Source organism: Ceratotherium simum, chromosome 20, assembly GCF_057802395.1.
Source record: "Ceratotherium simum simum isolate JZ-2026a chromosome 20, ASM5780239v1, whole genome shotgun sequence".
NCBI lineage: Eukaryota > Metazoa > Chordata > Mammalia > Perissodactyla > Rhinocerotidae > Ceratotherium > Ceratotherium simum.
The window spans coordinates 55,722,232-55,733,610 of NC_141919.1; the positions used below are offsets into that span (position 1 = coordinate 55,722,232).

Genomic DNA, 11,379 nt, shown 5'->3' on the forward strand with positions numbered 1-11,379 from the left:
CGAGGCTCGGAGGGTGCAGGCCCAGAGTCCGGGCCCAGACGGGCCGGTCGACGCAGGGGCCGTGTGCGGGCAGACCCGCGCCGGGCCGGGAGGGCCGCGCCCGGAAAGACCCCGCGCCCGCGGCAGCGGCTCCCGCTCGCCTCCCCGCGGCCGGCAGTTTGCGAAGCGGCCAGGGCACCGCCAGTTCTTGGCCCCACTTTACGGATTAGAAGTGTCCACGACGGAGGCGCACAGGGGGACGCGCCCTGCCCCCGACCACGCGGCCCGGGCCTGCGGGAGCGGGGACGCGGCGCGCGGTTCTGTGGCCGCGTCGGCCCCGCGCCATCGCGCGGAGGCTGAGGAGTCCTGGGCGTCCCGCGGGCCGGCGGCGGGTCCGGGGAGGATCTGGGGGCGGGTCCGGGGGCGGGTCTGGGGGGCGGGTCCCGGGCGGCCGGGGGCGGGCGCGCAGCCGGGTCCCGGCGGGGAGGCGCGGGCGGCGCAGAGGCCGGGAGCGAGGCGGCCCGGCGGCCACACCATGGACTCGGGCCCCGAGGACCTCGAGCTCAACGGCGACCTGCGCCAGGGCTCGCCCGGCTCTCCGGACGCCTCGGTGAGCCCCCAGCCGCGCCCCACCGAGCGACCCTGGCCGGCGCCCGCGCCCCCGGCGCCCCGGGCACCTGTGCGCACCGCGTCCGCACTGGGGGTGGGGGGCTCCCCGCATCCGTGCGCCCCGCGGCCTGAGCCCCGTGCGCCTCAGCCGCGCCGTCGGGCGCCCGGGCGGTGGTCCCGGGGGCTCCGGCCACTCTGGCGGGTGAGCGGGGCGCGGGGCGGCCTAGGTGGTGCCCACGCCGAGCCGCGCGCCCGGGAGCCCGGGCGCCGCGGTCCCTCCCGCTCACTGGAGTCCGCGGGGCGGGCAGGATCCGGCCTCCGGGCCCCGGGCCAGCGGCCGGCAGACGGTTACGTCACCCTCGTGTCCGCGGCGGCCGCACAACCTGGTGCCCGATGGGGAACTCCGGCCGCTGGGAGCCCGCTCCTCTCTGCACCCGCCGGGCCCGCGGCCTGTGCAGAGCCCGGCGCCGGCCTGGAGGCCGCGGGCCCCGGAGGCCCGAAGGGGTCCCGCCCCACGTGGGAGCTGGCGCACCCCCGCCGCGTCCTTCCCGCGCTGCCGCTCCCGCCTCACTTCCCAGCGCCTGTGTCTGCGCGCCCTGGGCACGGCCTTCGGGCTACTTGTTACTTTGGACCGTCTTTCGGTTTCTGACCCCCTAGGGCTGGGGGCGGGGACGGCGCCCCTCAGCGGCGTGAACGAGACGGGGCAGAGATTGGCACTGCCCAGGGGTGGGTGACCGGTCGTAGGCCATGCCGTGGGGACACCCACTTTAAGGGGGCAGGGTGAGGGGGAGAGCTAGGTGGGGGACAGGGGGCGGGGTGAGGGGGCAGGCCTCCTGTGTGCCCCTGGCCCCACAAAATAATCCTCTCCGTCCTTGGGGAGGCTTTCCGAGGCCCCTGCTGTGGTGTGGCCCTTCAGTGGACCTGACAGCCCTGGGGTGACACAGGCCGGGAGCCCCTGAGTCAGCGGTGAAGACACTGAGAACTGACAGGTGTGCTGACCGCAGACCAGCCCTGCCCAGCATGCTCACTGTGGAGCAGTGAGCTGTGTGCGCGTGGGGAGGCGGCCTTACCTCTCTGGGCCTTCCATCCGTGGTCTAAAGAGGGAGAACAGGTGACCGCTGTCTGCCTTCAGGGAAGTGGGGGTAGCACGTCGGGTGACAAACAGGAAACAAACTGGGCAGCTTGAAAGGGAGGGACCCTGCTCCCCGCCCACCCTTGGCTGCATCCTTCACCCCAGGCCTGCTTCTGCAGCCTTGGCAGGCGGAACTGGGGCACCACCCGAGGGCCTGGGCACATCTCAGGCCCAGGGAGGTTGGGTGGGTGTGCTCGGTGGTCACTGCACTGTCTGGGACCAGCGGGAGAGATGCGGCCCCAGACCACAGAGCCCCGCACCACAGAGCTGACAGCAGCCCAGTGGAGAAGCTGCGGTCAGAGAGCTGAACTCAGGTCAGGAAAGCTTCCTGCACGGGGTGGGACGTGGGCACCAGGCCCTGGCGGACCAGAGTGGGTGTGGGCATGGCCCTCTTCGATGTGGGGAAGCGCATCCCGGGCAGAGGGAGCAGCGGGAGGAGGACCTGGGGGCTGGACTGCCGAGCCAGTCGGGCTGGGGAGAGGTGTGTGACGGGGCCGGGCTGGGGGCAGGGGCTGCTGTGAGCGTGGACATATTCACAAGGGGTCTCCAGTCATGGCAGAAAGGCCGGGAGGAGTGGCCAGCCTCAAGGCCGCTCCGCTCTCCCCGCTGGGGCCAGGCTGCCTCGGGACCTGCCTTGAGTTCCCGGGCACGTCGTTCTAAGCCTCACTGTCGTCTGTGAGACAGGGCGTGATGAGGGATGTGTGTGGAGCGCACGGTCTCCTTAACATCCCCGCCTGCCACCCCGCCCTCTCCTGGGATGGCACCCAGGCAGCACCTCCCCCAGGTGGGACCCCCATGGAGGCACGGCCCTCTCCCTGCGCCTCTCCTGGTTCTCCTGCAACACCGCCCCCTACGCCCAAATCTGAGCGGCAAACCCTGGGGGCTCGGGATGCGTCGCCACGCCAGTGGGAGCCCCCGACGGCAGGGTGGTGTGTGTTGTGTTACCACTGTGTCTCAGCGTGCCCCTGGCAGTGGGAGGACTGACCCAGAGGCCCGGGCCGAGAGCCCCCCAGCTTCAGTTTCCTCTTCTGTGAAGGGGGGCGGTCTCGTGCGTCCCAGGGTGGCTGGACTTGGGGGCGAGTCGCAGGTGTAATCCCCAAGCAGGTGCTACCACCCGAGGCCGGGCTTCCCAGGGCCCCTCGGGAGTGAGTTGGCGTCCTCCTCACATCACCTCACTTTTGGCTGACGTGTCTCGGCTTGGGGACAGCCCCATGGACCCTGCTGTGGGGCTGTGGGGACACAGCAGGGAGGGGGTGGGATGGGGCTCCAGTGGCCACTTCTGGGCCGTGCACCCCCTCAGCTGCTGGGGAAGTTTGCTCTTTTTCCCATTTCTGCTTTCCTGGCAGATCCTGAGGCCACCGGGGTCTCGGCCAAGTTCTAAAAGGGGCCTTGACGGGGCTTTGGGGTCAATGCTGGCCTGTGCTGAGCCCACAGGAAGCAGGTCTGTGCAGCCCAGCCCTGGCCCAGCTGCTGCGGGGACCCCCACCCAGCAGACTTCCTGCCGGGCCATGGATGGGGGGTGGACTCGCGGGTGTGGGGCTCTGTGGCCTGGGGCAGGTGCCCTCACGCCAAGCCAGGCAGCAGCACAGCAGCTGGTGCCCACGAGGGTGGGTCAGACAAGGGACACCCAGGCCCCCGCCAGACCCTGCTTGGTCCTCAGGTCCCACCCCAGAAGGAGGGTGCCAGAGCTCCAGTCCACTGGTGCCCGCTGAGCCCGAGGGGAGGGCCCTGTGAGGGAGGGCTGCAGTGGGCCAGCATCAGGAGCTGGACCCCGGGCCCCGGGGCCCCTCCGCTCACACGGCCCCCTTTCCCGGCTCATCCTTTCTCTTCCTTGGCCTGGATTTGTGTCACGGAGTCAATTACGAGTCAGCGCAGCCTTTCACAGCGGTGAGGGCTGGGTTGCGAGGAAGAGGAGTGTCCGGCTCTGCCTTGTGCTGGCTGTGCTCCGGTGGCTGCCCGGCCTCTGAGCTCCTATTCACCTCGTCTGCCCGTTTTACAGACAAGGAAACCGAGGCACAGAGCAGTCCCCCTGCTGGTCCGTGGTGTGGCAGGATGCAGGGATGATAGAGAGGAGGTGTGGGTGGAAGCCCCCACAGATTTGTTGGGGGACTTTGTCTCTCGCACTGGGAGGGTGGGCGGGAATTCCCATGTGGGCTCCTTGTTCCAAACTTGTCCTCAGGATTTGGGGTCCGTGGCGGAGTCGGGCAGGCAGGGCCAGAGGGAGTCAAGAGTCAACCCCCCCGGTCCTGTGGAGCCTCCGTGGGCCTCAGCCTGGCCTCTCCTTGTCTCCCAGGGAAGCAGGGGGTGTTCGGGCAGGAGGCTGGGTTGGGGGCCAGGCCATGGGCAGCCCCCCATCTTCTCCCATCCAAGCCGGGCTGGATCAGAGTGTCTGTTATGCTGCGCCCAGAGCTGGTGGTGGCTGTGCTGCAGACCTGGGTTCAAATGCTGTTTCCGTCCCAGCTCCCCTCCCTGTCCAGCTGAGTATGCCCAGCAGTGCGGTCCTGGGCCAGGCGGCCCGCTTCCCCTCCAGCTGCTTGTGAATGGCTGCTGAGAGGCCCTCTGTCCACAGAAGCTGGGCTTGGGAGCCGGCTCCCTCCCTACAAGGCTCTTCCTGGCGTTTAGGGGAAAAATCACATCCTAAGCTCAGCCAGCTCGCCCACTCCTGGGACCGCCTTTGAGGTTTCATGGAAATCCCACTGGCCCCGGGGACGCAGTAACCAGGTTGCATGTTCCCTGCAGTGCCCGGGTCACAGGCAGTGGTCTCCGTGGGGAGTTCCCAGAGTGGCTTTGGTAGCTGGGTTGGGGGGTGAGACGGGAGGGGGACAGAGGTGGCTGGTCCAGGCCCATGGGCTCCGGACCTGCCAGAGGGGGCCAGCCACCGCCCTCTGCCCACCGACCTGAGTGGGCCTCTCAAGACAGTGGTGTCCCTGGGACTCGCCCGCAGTGGTCACTTCCAGGGCCCAGAGCTCAGGGTGGGGGAGGCGGCTCAGCCCTGTAGCCCCCACCCTTCCCTGGGCTCTGCCCCACAGTCTCCTCGGCCCCTCCCCAGGGTGGACGCGAGTCTGTGCCGTGTCCCGGGCTGGGCTTTGGGGCAGACTGGCCGGGCTTGAGTTCTGATCTGCCCCCCTGTCGAGGTGGCCCTGGGCAGCCCCCTCTGAGCCCCATCCCCCGTCTGTAGAAGGGAGAATAACGCTCGCTCTCATGGTTAGCTCTCATGGTTAGTGGCAAACTCAGTGGGGGCGAAGCTTCCCAGAGAGCGGCCTGTGTACAGATGGGGAGACCAAGGCCAGCGGGGCGCGGGGAGTGCCTTGTCAAGGCCACACAGCCAGGTTGTGGTGAGCTGGGGCTTGACAGGGGCCCCCCAGACCCCCAGGCCTGCAGCCTCTGGCCATTGCTCCTTATCCCTCCAGGTTGAGCAGGAAGCAGATGGCCGCGTGGGCAGGAAGTGTGCTGCACCAGGAGGGGCGCGTGGGCCGGGGCGCTGCTTTCACCACAGGCTCCAAGGCAGCGGCCACACCCCCAGAACCTCCTGGGTCATCTGCTCCGTGGCACGCGTGGGGACTGAGGCCCAGGGGAGCTGGCTGTCCTGAGGTCACAGGGCTAGAGCCTGGGGCAAGTGCTCCGGGTGCTCAGGGGCCCGGGGATCGTGGTGTCAGCCACCAGGGTTTCTGCGCCCCGGGGCCTGGGTTCAAATCCCTGCACAGCCCTCACTTGCTATCCGCTTTGGACAAGGCTCCTCCCGTCGTAGCCTCAGTTCACCTGCCGTCAGTGGGTGCGAGGACAGCGGGAACAGGCTCCCCGTGCTGGGGCACTGACCGTGTCCTTCTGTGTTTGAATGTGCGTGTGCTGTGTGGCTGTGAAATAGTTGAAGGGTTTAGAGAGCTCAGAACAAAAAGGCGTTCCTCCTGCCCAGAGGCCTGTGTGGTTAGCCTGGACATGCGCGTGCATGTGTGTTTACACACGTGTGTGCAGATGTGTTTGTATGTTTACACGTGTTTACTCATGTGTGAGTTTGCACACGTGTATGTGTGTGTTTGCTCATGTGTGTTTACATGTGTGCATGTGTGTCTGTGTGGCTCCCCCGCCCCCAGAAGGTGGCAGTTGCTCTCGAGGTCAGCACCGGGCTCTTTTCCAGGATTGGGGATGAGGATGAGCATTGGGGTGACCTCCTGGGAGGGCACTTGGGCACTTCTGGTTTATGAATCTTGGGAGCACACGCCTGCCCCCCAAGAAGCACACGCGTGATGAGGCTTCGCCAGCCGGGTGGCTTTGCCAGAGTGGAGCTGGGGGACAGCCTCGTGCCCAGGGTGCGTGGGGCGTGGGGGCGGCCCACCCAGCTCTGAGTGCTGCTGGAGGCCCCAGTGGGGAGGCGGAGTTGGGTCCCAGTGGGCTCAGCCTCGTGTTAAGGCCTGGAGAGCCCGTGGAGGAGGCTTCCCTGTGGGCCCTCAGGTGTAGAATTTCAAACCAAGTGGATGTGCCACTTAGAGACACGAGGGAAGGCGGGGCAGGTAGCAGAGCCGCCAGTGCTCTGTGCTCACCCTCCCTTCCTCCTGGGCATATTAGTCTGGATTAAATTTAAACTTGAAAAGACACGGTAAAAGTGAGGCCCCACCCTCCTGTAGTTCTGTGTTTTCCATGGTGCAATTTCCAGAGGCAGAGAGCAGAGGCTGCGTGAACACCATGTCCGCCTCTCACGGGCCTGTTTCGGCCCCTCCCGGGCAGCCCGCCTCCCGTCCGTCCCTGCATCTTTCATGAGTCTGGAAACAGGATCTCGCGAGTGGCCCCGGGAGGCTGGCCAGGTGACTGGTCCCGAAGGCTGTGGTCCTGGGCCTGGTGGCTCAGGGGCGCCTGTAGACAAGGGCCAGGGCCGAGGGACGTGGGTCTGTCCAGGGTGCTGGGGAGGGCCCTGGCCAGGGGCAGCTTAGAGGGGCCAAGGGGCTGGGTAGAAAGGGCCTCCTGCCTCCCCTGCCCCAGGAGAGACGGGCCTCTCCTACCAGTGGAAGTCTCGGAGGCTACCTGAAAGAAGTGACCTCTGGGCAGGATCTCCGGGCCTGGAGGTCACTCGGGAGTGACAGGGCACCTGGCCCCGAGGCCCGGGATGTTCTCAGGCAGAGGTGAGGGAGGAGGTGTCGGAACTCATGTTCCTGTTTTACCGACGTGGACGTGAGGGCAGAGTGAGTCCCAGAGGCCCGTGTGCGGCACACGCTCTGGCCACCCTGTGAGGGTCACCTCACATGCAGTGTCCCTGTCACGGAGATTGATAGTAACCGAGTGGCAGGAGGGGACCTCTGGAGGGCAGACGCATGGCGGCCTGGACGGTGGTGACAGTGTCGCGGTGTGCACTGAGCTCCGAACTCTTCAGGTTGTGGACAGTAATTCTGATCAGCTTTTGTGTGGCAATCACACCTCAGTAAAGTGGTTTAGAAGTTGTTCTTAAAAATAAAAATTAAGGAAAAAGCTAAGCTCAACGGCACTGTAGATACCGAGGCATCTGTTGAGCGCCTGCTGTGTGCTCTGCGCAGCTGGGAGGAATCGGCCGTCCAGGAAGGTTTGCCTCACCTCTGGGCGTGTGGGCAGGAATGCGGGATCCAGCTCCCATCCCCGCACATCACTTCCTGCCCTGGCATCAACCGTCAGCCCAACCAGGGTGGGGGGTGGGGGCGCACCTTGGGCTGGCGGGGGCATGCAGGGAAGGCTGCCAGAGGCCTACGCCCGAGGGCAAGCGGGCGGGCGTGCGATGGGCACCATTTTCCCATCCAAAAGCCGAGTGTGTGCTGAGGCCATCCTGCCTCTGTCTCTTCTGTGGCCTGGTTCCCCGGAGGGTCCTGCGGGGGCTGCGCGGCCTCGTCTGGCCTCTGGTTCTACGAAGAAGCACTTCCTTTTGAGCCCTTGCCTGCAGGCTGACGGCCCACAGCCCTGCCCATTCCCAGGGAGGAGATGGAGCTCACGGGGGCAGGGGTCGCCAGGGGGCTGCCCAGGCCCAGGCTGACCGCACCCCCACCCCCACAGCCACCTCGCCGGGGCCGGAACCAGCCCATCAACGTGAACCATTACGCCAACAAGAAGAGCGCGGCCGAGAGCATGCTGGACATCGCTCTGCTGATGGCCAACGCCTCCCAGCTGAAGGCCGTGGTGGAGCAGGGCCCCGACTTCGCCTTCTTCGTCCCCCTGGTGGTCCTCATCTCCATCTCCCTCGTGCTACAGATCAGCGTGGGCGTGCTGCTCATCTTCCTCGGTGCGTGCGGGGCCTGGGCCGGCCACGGGAGGGCCCTGGTGTCTGCTTGCCACCCCCTGGCACGGGGTACTCACCGCCTGATATGCTCTGAGCAAGAGGGGTTTGCCGGCCCTCCTCACTTGGTCACACGGTCCCAGATGTGGCTCCCAGGTCACTCCCTGGAGGGCCCCCCATGTCTCTGTCCTTCCACCCACCATAGCTGAGGACACAGAGGAAAACGTCATAAACACAATAAGCGTTGACATGTACTGAGCACCTACTGTGTACCAACTAGTCCTTATGGTGGTCGACTGGGACTAGATGGTGGTCCCGCCCCCCTGGTGAGGGTCAGAGCTAGGAGCAGTGCGGAGGTGGGCTCACCTCCACTTCCGCCGGGCTGTGTGGCTTCGGCTGGGTTACAGGACCTCCCCGGCCTGGGTTTCCCTGGTGTTGTAACGTGCCCCTAAGGATCGGGCCCAGGGTGGGTGCCAGGAGCACTCGGTTACGGCGCCGGGCGCTGGGAGCGGAGCCTGCCTGCGTGTGCTCGGCATGTGAGCCTCACGATCCAAGCCTGGCCTTGGGCTGGGGCCTCCGCTCTGGCCGGGCAGCAGGCCCCCAGGGTGGTTCACGCATTGAGCGGAGCTGCAGATGGCGGCTGCCGGGCCAGGCCTCACAGCGGTGTGGGCGGGCGTGTCTCTGGGGGACACAGGGGTGTCTGCGGCCCGGTGCGGGCCCCATGCAGGCGGCCCGGGCAGTGCCCGCTCGCTCTTGCCCGCAGTCAGGCACGACCTCAACGACCCTGCGAAGCACGCCAAGCTGGACTTCCTCAACAACCTGGCCACCGGCCTGGTCTTTATCATCGTCGTGACCAACATCTTCATCACCGCCTTTGGCGTCCAGAAGCCCGTGGTGGATGTGGCGCCCCAGCAGTAGGGGCTCAGGTGAGCCGGGAGGGCCAGCCGGGCAGGCCTCGCTCCAGCACAAGCCCGCGTGCCCGGCTGGGCCGCTGACCACCGGCAGGCCTGGGGGCTCAGGGCCTTTCACTCGGAGCCCCTGTGACCTCGCGTCTGCCGCTGCCCAGGCCTTGCAGGGTGGGCGCCCCCAGCCATGTGCACCCGCACACCACGCTCAGCCGCCGTCCTTGCTCAGAGGCCGAGCGTCTGTCGAGGGTTACCCAGCTAGGGAGCAGGGGCCGCGGGGAGGCCGCGTAGCAGGCTCAACAAAGAAGCCTCTACTATGGGGGGCCAAAGGGGGCGACACAGGCGCCCCAGGTGTCGGGAGGCCGGAGGCAGGACGGCAGAAGAATCCGACGCCACACCCTGGCGCACGGGTGTCCTGCGTCTGGGGCTCTGGCCAGAGCTGCACACCACGAGTCCACACGGCCTCAGGCCCCTTGGGCCTGCCCCAGAGGAAGGGTGGGCACCACTAACAGACAAGCGTCCGTCCACCAGCGACGCCCCATGGCAGAGTGGCCAGGAGGCTGCCCAAGCACCTGTGTGGCGGGGCCTATGAGAAGATCTTCCAGAGTGGCCAAGTGGACACTGGGAGTGGGGTCTTTGTGCAGCCCAGTTGGAAGCTTCTGACCTCCACTGGCCCACACCATGGCCGTTGGCCCCACCTGGCATCCGATTTGCTGCCCGGCTGCTGGCCCCGGTTTGCTGCTAAGTCTGTCCCCCATAGAACTCTCTGGACGCCAGTCTGCTCCCTCGCTCATTGGGACATTTATTAATCACCTGCTGTGTGCCCCACATAATCCTGACTCTCCCGAGCATCAGCCCAGTGAGGAGGCCTGCGCGCCCCACAGCACTGGCCCCTGTTCTCCAAAGGCCCCACCAGAGCGTGCTGGGGCCAGTCCTTTAAATCCTGACAGTCACTCAGGAGGGGACACTGAGGCTTTCCCAGGTCAGAATTGGGCCCTTCTGACTGCAGTGTCAGAGTGGCCCCAATGCTTGGGGGGTGGTCACTGGACACACTGCTGAGGCAGGGTCACCAGGACAGGAGTGGAGGCCCCTCCGGCCCGGGCGGCCCTCATGCCTCTTCTCTTCCTTCTTTGCAGATGCCCCCGGATCATGCCAGGAGCCTCTTCGCCCTTGGGGCCCGCCGCCCTTTGGGCAGCTCTCCCCGAAACCACCAGATCTCGGGCTGGCCCCACAGGACCTAGTCCGGGACAAGCCTTATGTGGTCAGGCCACTCCAGCCAGTGCACGGCCTGCTCTGTCCTCAGTTGTTGCTCCTCCTGGAGTGTGGGGCAGAGAGCCCCCGAGAAGGGTCATGGCCGCCACGGACACGCGCAGGCCTGAGGATGGGCAGCGAGGGGCCAGGGCCACCTCGGTCTCAGGACGTTTCCAGAGGGACAAGGAGATGCCCCTGACTCTGCCAGCGCAGCAGTGTCCCAGCCTCACGTGTGGCCCCTCTGGGTGACCCACAGCCTCTGTGCTTCCTGTCCCAGGATATTGGACTGCCAGTCCCCCCTGGTCCCTGTGGTGGCCACAAGTCCTGCACACGCTCTCCACCAGCAGACTGGGCAGGGCCCCAGCCTCTCCTCAGGGGTCCAAGCTCCTGCTTTTCTAAGCACGAATGACCAGTAAAACTGATTCTCCTCCTCGTGTGGCTCCCAGTGTCGTCCTCCCCTCCCCCAGGCCTGGGCCCTGCACCATGACCACGGCCCTCCACTAGCCCCCCAGCCTGTGACCTTGAGGGGAGCAGCCTCCATTGGCATCTCAACGTCACCCCCACGTGTCCTCAAGACACTTGGCCCCGTGACCCCTGACCAGCCACTCATGGAAAGTTCCAGCACTCTGATGTTTCCTACAGTCTGCGTGCTCTCTGTACCCACAGTGGTGCCCAGTGCTGCCCTTCAGTCAGGCCAAGAGGCCCAAGGAGAGTGGGACTGGCACTGGGTGGGCCTTGACCCTGTGGAGACCGCAACTCCACAACAAGGGCCAGGTGCTGTCTCTGGGGCCCAGCCTGTCCTAAGGGTCCTCACCTCACCCAGCTAGAACCCCCACCTTCCTCGGTCCACCCCACAATCCCCTTATCTCCTCCTCCTTGACTCCTGCTGGCTGCACCATTCATCTCCTTGAGGGAGCAATGCCCTCAGCTGGTCCCCTCCAGGTGTGATACCTGGGAACCCCCATGGCCTTCTGCCCCCTCTTCTAAGCAGCCTTCAGAGCCCTGGGTGGGGATGTGGCCTCCCCCATCACTTCTCTCCCTGACCCTGTCGGGGAGGGGCAGTTCCCTTAAGTTGGTCAGGTGACCCCACCATCTCTTCTGTGGGGCTAAGTGATCAGCTCCCCACAAAGTGATTGACAAACACAAGGGGCTGGCCCAGTGGTGTAGTGGTTAAGTTTGTGCACTCAGCTTCAGTGGCCCAGGGTTCACAGGCTCAGATCCCAGGTGCAGACCTACGCACCGCTTGTCAAGCCATGCTGTGGTGGTGTCCCACA

The 11,379-nt window shown here is 66.1% G+C and overlaps 1 protein-coding gene across 2 annotated transcripts; it reads left to right on the forward strand.

The window, feature by feature from the left end:
- The first annotated feature begins 465 nt into the window (after nt 1–465).
- Nucleotides 466–10,537, forward strand: NINJ1 (ninjurin 1). 2 transcript variants are annotated; one of them, XR_015555484.1, is made up of 4 exons: nt 466–589; nt 7,730–7,955; nt 8,717–8,875; nt 9,991–10,537. XR_015555484.1 is itself a non-coding variant. In XM_087444812.1 (4 exons), exons 1-3 carry the CDS (start codon nt 515–517, stop codon nt 8,865–8,867), a joined length of 456 nt encoding a protein of 151 aa, XP_087300938.1. In that variant the 5' UTR covers nt 466–514; the 3' UTR covers nt 8,868–8,875; nt 9,991–10,537. The 2 variants fall into 2 exon arrangements, 1 of the variants encoding a protein (XP_087300938.1); XM_087444812.1 differs by having other exon boundaries at nt 8,713–8,875.
- Nucleotides 10,538–11,379: the final 842 nt, after the last annotated feature.